At 46.9% G+C, this 7500-nt stretch overlaps 1 protein-coding gene across 1 annotated transcript in view; it reads left to right on the top strand.

Annotated features, from left to right (window-relative positions):
• The window catches only part of erbb4b (erb-b2 receptor tyrosine kinase 4b), a 627991-nt gene that overhangs the window by 329592 nt on the left and 290899 nt on the right, over positions 1-7500 (top strand). Inside the window, 1 exon segment of the mRNA XM_070446280.1 lies at positions 4711-4862. Coding sequence (XP_070302381.1) covers positions 4711-4862 — 152 coding nt within the window.

Consider the following 7500-nt stretch of genomic DNA (forward strand, 5'->3'; position numbering starts at 1 on the left):
CCCGATGAGTTATTTAATATATAAACTGTCATTTTTACTGGGAGACTGGCTGATGATATAATTATTTAAACTGTCCTTTTCACTGGGAGCCAAACTGGCTGATGTTAATTTATAATGTCCTTTCATGGAGACTGGCTGATATATAATATAAACTGTCATTTTCACTGGGGAGGACTGGCCTGATGATATATTATAAACTGTACTTTTCACTGGGAACTGGCTGATGATATAATCTATATATGATTCTCATCAGAGAAATGAATAACAGCCTGTCCCTCCGGACTGAGGGACGGCAGCTCCGACTGAGGGACGGCAGCTCCGGACTGGAGGGACGGCAGCTCCGGACTGGCTGAACGGCTCTGGCTGCTCCTGGTGTGCGCTGCTTGGCTCATTGCGTGGCGCTCATGGCTGCTGCCTAGGCTCGCTGTCCTGGCGCTCGCTCTGGCTTGCTCGTCTGGCCTCGCTGACGGCTCTGGCTGCTCCTGGCTCGCTACGGCTCTGGTGCTCCCTGGCTCGCTGACCAGGCTCTGGCTGCTCATGGCTCCGCTGAACGGCTCTGACGCTCATGGCTCGCTGACCGGCTTCTCTGGCTGTCATGGCTCACTGGCGCTCTGGCAGATCCTGGCTGAACAGGTCGGCTCTGGCGGATCCCTGGCTGACTGGCGGCTCTGGCGGATCCTGGCTGAACTTGGCGGCTCTAGCGGCTCGGGACAGACGGAGTAGGCGCGGAGACTGCGCTGGGGCAGCGGAGGTCAGTGGCTCGGGGGCAGACGTGATGGCTCAGATGGCGCTGGCAGACGGATGGCTCAGATGGCGCTGGGCAGACGGATGGCTCAGATGCGCCGCTGGGCAGACGGCAGGACTTGGCCGGTGAGGTGCACTGTAGGCCTGGTGCGTGGTACCGGAACTGGAGCGTACCGGGCAAGACACGCACCATTCAGCTAGTGCGGGAGACAGCACAGGGCACCACTGAAACTCTCAAGGCGTACTTATAGGCCTGGTGCGTGGTACCGGCACTGGTGGTACCGGGCTGAGGGCACGCACATCAGGGCGAGTACGGGGAGAAGGAACAGTGCGTACAAGACTCTGGAGACGCACAGGAGGCTTGGTGCGTGGTGTAGGCACTGGTGGTAATGGGCTGGAGACACGCACCACAGGGCTAGTGCGTGGAGGAGGAACAGGGCTCTGAAGACGCACAGGAAGCCTGGTGCGTGGTGTAGGCACTGGTGGTACTGGGCTGGGGCGGGGAGGTGGCGCCGGAAATACCGGACCGTGCAGGCGTCATGGCACCATTGAGCATTGAGCCTGCCCAACCTTACCTGGTTGTATGCTCCCCGTCGCCCGACCAGTGCGGGGAGGTGGAATAACCCGCACCGGGCTATGTAGGCGAACTGGGGACACCATGCGTAAGGCTGGTGCCATGTAAGCCGGCCCGAGGAGACGTACTGGTGGCCAGATGCGTTGGGTTGGCTTCATGACATCCGGCTCAATCCTCAATCTGGCCCGGCCGATACGAGGAGCTGGTATGTACTGCACCGGGCTCTGAACACGTACAGGAGACACCATGCGCTCTACTGCGTAACACGGTGTCTGCCCGTACTCTCGCTCTCCACGGTAATTACAGGGAGTAGGCGCAGGTCTCCTACCTGACTTCGCCACACTCCCTTTTAGCCCCCCCACCCAATACATTTTTGGGGTTTCCTCTCCGGCTTCCAGCCTCGCTTACGTGCTGCCTCCTCATATCGTCGCCTCTCTGCTTTCGCTGCCTCCAGCTCAGCTTTGGGACGGCGATATTCTCCTGGCTGTGCCCAGGGTCCCTTACCATCCAGAATCTCCTCCCAAGTCCACGAGTCCTGGTTTTTTGGCCGCTGCCTCTGGTTCCTCTCACGCTGCTTGATCCTTGTTAGGTGGGTGGTTCTGTAACGGTCATTCTCCTCCTCTTTGTCTGAAGAGGAGGAGTAGGGATTGGACCAAAGCGCAGCGTGAAATGTTGACATAATGATGTTTATTAAAGTAAAGACGAAAACACGAAAACTCTTTAACAAACTACAAAACAAAATAAACGATGTAGACAGACCTGGACTTGAGACTTACAATATACGAAGAACGCACGAACAGACTACATACACGAACGACAAAACGAAACAGTCCCGTGTGGTAGACATACAGACACAGGAGACAACCACCCACAAACAAACAGAGTGAAACAGCCTACCTATATATGATTCTCAATCAGAGGAAATGAATAACACCTGTCCCTGATTGAGAACCATATAATGCTAACAAACAATGAACCTAAACATAGAAACACGTAACATAGAATGCCCACCCCAACTCACGCCCTGACCAACTAAACACATACAAAAATAAGAGAAAACAGGTCAGGAACGTGACACCTTTTCACTGGGAGACTGACTGATGATATATTATAAACTGTCCTTTTCACTGGGAGACTGGCTGATGATATAATATAAACTGTCATTTTTACTGGGAGACTGGCTGATGATATAATATAAACTGTCCTTTTCACTGGGAGACTGGCTGATGATATAATATAAAACTGTCCTTTTCACTGGGAGACTGGCTGATGATATAATATAAACTGTCATTTTCACTGGGAGGACTGGCTGATGATATAATATAAACTGTCATTTTCACTGGGGGAACTGGCTGATGATATATTATAAACTGTCATTTTCACTGGGAGACTGGCTGATGATATAATATAAAACTGTCATTTTCACTGGGAGACTGGCTGATGATATAATATTAAACTGTCCTTTTCACTGGGAGACTGGCTGATGATATAATATAAACTGTCCTTTTCACTGGGAGACTGGCTTGATGATATAATATAAACTGTCATTTTCACTGGGAGACTGGCTGATGATATATATATAAACTGTCATTTTCACTGGGAGACTGGCTGATGATATATATAACTGTCTTTTCACTGGGAGACTGGCTGATGATATATTATAAACTGTCTTTTCACTGGGAGACTGGCTGATGATATATTATAAACTGTCCTTTTCACTGGGAGACTGCGCTTGCATCTCAAATGGCATCCAAATCCCCACATAACACACTACTTTTGAAAGTAGTGCTGTATGTAGGGCATAGGGTGCCATTTMGGATACASCCTGCACATCCCACAATACCCCTGACATCTCGTCACGGTACCCCGAGGCTATAATAACTGTTTATTACCTGGAAACCCCATTTTATGATACCCCCTCCTCCCTCCTCCGTCTATACCAATGTTAACCGTTATTGAAAACACCCAGGCCTCATCGTATATTACCACATCACACCTGATCTGCATGCTAGCTTTGTTTGATACTTGCCTCTCCTTGCTTTGGTTATGTCCCAAATGGCATCTTATTCCTATGGGGAATAGGGTATCATTTTGTACGCATCTCTTTACTCTTCGGTGAGATCTGTATGCTCCCTCTGCCTCTTGTAATCTAATATCATGTGAGGAGGAATTGTTGYAACAAGATCTCATTTGTCTTTATAGCCCAATGTTGCCTTGAAGCTGATTCTTCTGTTTCTCATCCATCCATTTTCTGAGAGGTAATGGAGGGGAAATAAATAGGAAATCAAATGAAAGTTGGCTTTCAGAGTGCTGCTAATACAACAAGGGGGTATGAGTTGAYTTTAGCAAGGAGTAGAGGTTGACTTCCTTTGATTGATTTCTCTGAGGGGAAGTGTGAGGTAAACGTTTAGAAAATAAGGGAAATACAAAGAACTGCCAGACAGAGAGAGAGAGAGCACAGATCACAGAGACAGGGTTCTCAGAATGGTACATACAATTGAGGTAAGATAGTTGAGGGGAGCTGTCTTGGAGGAGACAGGTGTGTGTGTTCGAAGTAAACAGGTGTGTGTGTTTGTTTCCTATGGTGGTGTGTGGCAGTTCATGGGTGACTGTGTGACAACTCTGAGAGGATTCTGCCACCCCTGTCAAGGCGATAGCTCCCCTGTCAACCGTGAAGTGGCTAGAAACAGCCCACAGTGACAACATGGCTAGGGTTGAATGGTAATGTGGGAGAAGGCAGTGTCTTCATCCCAAATCGCTTCCTGTTCCCTTTATATTGTACAATTTTTTTTACCGGTCCTATGGACCTAGTCAAAATAGTTCACTATATAGGGAATAGGGTGCCATTATTGAAACACACTCTCTTCTCTGTATCTCTCTAAAAAGAGTGCAGGTGGGGCTGTATTATTGATGTTAAATATGGCAGTATTTTGCATAACCTTTTACTCACCTCTGAATGGAAAGGTCCTTATTCTGTTTGTTTTCATGTGGCAATGGAGGTTATGACATGTTTCTTAGAATTGCTGCCTCACCTCTTTACTGATGGACCAAGCACCACTTAAGCCCACAGTGTGTGTGTTTGTGTGTGTGCGTGTGTGCATCAATTGTGCTTTGTTGTGATTTTGTGTTGTTTTGGGGTGTTTTGGGCTGTCCTCTGGGCAGCAGCAGCAGCTGACAGGGCAGATGTCTCCTGTCTTAGTGGGGATAAAAGGTGTTTGATGGGTGGAAAAGACAGGCTTTAATTACATAGCAGGAGTCTACTCAGTAGCCTGGACACACGCTAACGGGGACTCATCTGCCCACTGGGCCTCAGGGGCTTCCTGTACACACAAACACACACACATGAACGCATAGCTAACATACCTCCTCCTCTCTCCTCTTTCTTTCTGCAGTATGCGCTGGCACAGAGAACAAGCTGAGTACTCTGTCAGACCTGGAGCAGCAGTACCGCACCCTAAGGAAGTATTATGAGAACTGTGAGGTGGTGATGGGTAACCTGGAGATCACCAGCATCGATCGCTCCAGAGACCTCTCCTTCCTCAGGGTAAGACCTGACACTACCATCCCTTCTTAGCTTMTCACTGTATTTCTTCCCCAACTATTTAGCTTTTAATCTTAGACCTCTCCTTCTTCAGGGTAAGACCCAACTTACACATCAGTATTAGAATCACGACTTGGACAATCTGTCCTGGAATCACACCACGTTGTTGAACATTTCAGTGTCTATTCAATTAACTTTGGAACCAGTCATTGTCCACTCAACCTTGTTGGTCTGACATGGTTTTACTTTTACGTCTTCTCTTACCAATCAGCTAGGCTGTCTGTGACAGTCAGAGCTTCATCCTCTCTAACTCTGATCTCTAAATACCAAACACTGATTGTCTCCATGTTCCCTTCTGCTTCATGTGAGACTTCAATGGAAGTATGATGACCTGATTCTTTTGCTCTAATTTAACACAATCCATAGCCTCTTTGATTAGAGATTTAGAATAAATAATAATCAAATGGTTTGTTTGGGATTGATTGTAGGTTAGATGAGGGACCAGTGGTGCAATTGCTTAAGTGACCCAAAACACGCTCGCTCGCTCACACACACTTACATACACATGCACGCTCACACACCCTCTGAGGCCAAGTGAAATAATGATGTGGTAATGTGGTAATGATGTGGTAATGGGGGGTTGGAGGCAGGTCAGTGAACTGCTGTACATGAGTTGCTAAAAGTAGTGAACTAGATGGACTATATAGAATAAGTTACCATTTGAGAGACAGCACATCTCCAAAAGATTTCAGTCAATTTGGGAGAATTGTGGGGGATGGAGGGCTAACCCCTGTTGTGCTGACTGCATTATTGTGTGTTGGGTTGTAATGGGGTGGTTTGGCTGGGTGGTTGTCTGAACCCTAAGCACTTTATGACATGGTGCTTCAACCTAGTGGTAGGAAACCCAATCTCCAGCAAGGCCAGAGAGSACTTGGCCTCAAATGTATTTAACATTGATTCAGTGATCAATGTTTAGACAGAGTCACCTAATCAAGTTTACCAGGTCTATGTGTTACGATTCAGAAATTACATCGCAAAAGTAGGTGAKTATAACCCCCATTCTAAAAATGGCTTTCATCAATTGCTTAAATWCTTTTGAATCAGTGTTTGTTAAAGAAAATGCCCTCAGTGATACGTGTTTAGTATGTTTGTGTTTAAACAGTCTTTCTCTTATGTAAAAGCTGTGTATCTGTGTGGCGACTAGCATCAAGGCATAACACAGTACTGTTCTACATAACAAAACAAAACAGAAGAATTTAAGCCCTTCTGTGTTCCTCTAAACAACAATGTCGACCACTATATCGCCTTACCCCCCGCAATGAAAAGCCAAACGCCAGAGCGTGGCATGCTGTGGAGGAGAGCGGTGGAGAGTGCAGTGTTACCGTTGGCCCCCTACAGAGTTAACAGGTAATGGGACACTGCTCAACATTGTGAGTATGAGAGGGAAGCAATGTGCTGGTYAAGACAGTATGATTATTGTTGGTCTCTGCTACAAGCTAAAGTCCTACTCAGAAAAATCAGTTAAAAGTTCAATTTAGCTCTTTGTATGCTGCAGTTTGCCATTGCAGAACTCACGAAGGGATGCACATCGAGTGACAGTGTTTAGAACCTTGGTTACAAGCCTTGCTAGAACACGCTGTTATTTCCTTACATGACCATATAACAGAGGCTGGTTGCTGTTCGTTTACAAAATGGCCCCCCGTGGCGCTGTGCATGTGCCAAGGCTTCACAATTAACGAGGGTTAAGTGAACACACTAATTAGAAACACAGGGTGCCAAGCAGCAAGGGAGCAGGGAGGAGGGCAAGGTAATGTGTGTATTTTTGGGTTGTTAAGATTATTATTATTTTAAAACACATTAATAATGTGCCATCCCTGGGGCAGAGGAGGAGGAGGAGGAGGAAAACTTCACCTTGAGGTGTAGGAGAGGGGGAGAGGAGAGGGAAATAAAACCTAGCTAGAAGCTCCTTTCCTTCCTGCATGGTGGCCTGGCCGTCTGGGCTGTGTGTTTGGCTGGATGGCTGGCTGGCTGTCTACTGGGTGATTGAAAGTGATGCCTGTGCTTTGCCTCCCTTTAAAAGATAGCCAGAGATGGATGGCTGCATCCCAAGCCCCCTGAACAGCTTTAGCAGTAAATAGAGTCCATCTTCTAAACTACATCCATACCGCTGATGAAACAAGACCCAGGTATAAGATTAATAACTGGAATTCTGCCCCAAGATCATTTTATTTTTTCTGTGTGTATTTTGTGTATGTGTATATGTGTTGAATCCGACTTGTTTGTGAAAGTGTGTTTCTCGCACGCAAAATGCAAGAAATCTTGCAGCATTTAATTTCCACATGATGGTTCACGGATAAGGTAACACTTAGACCACTGTCTATGTCCCCTTCATTCAGTTGGATGGGCAGGATATGATCCAGTAATCCATCTGAGAAGGTCTTCASCGTTCCCTGACCCTGACGTCACAGTCTCCTTGTAGCCACAGTCACAAGATCTACAACTCTACCACATTCCTTTACATCTGGTGTAGGTTGGCTGGCTCACTAGCTTAACATGTTATAAACCTTATAATAAGACATCCTTAAGTTTCATACATGCTTATAACAACTAATAAAGCATTGTACCTGCAGGCTGTACGTAA

This window comes from Salvelinus sp. IW2-2015, linkage group LG2, assembly GCF_002910315.2.
Source record: "Salvelinus sp. IW2-2015 linkage group LG2, ASM291031v2, whole genome shotgun sequence".
NCBI classification, from domain to species: domain Eukaryota; kingdom Metazoa; phylum Chordata; class Actinopteri; order Salmoniformes; family Salmonidae; genus Salvelinus; species Salvelinus sp. IW2-2015.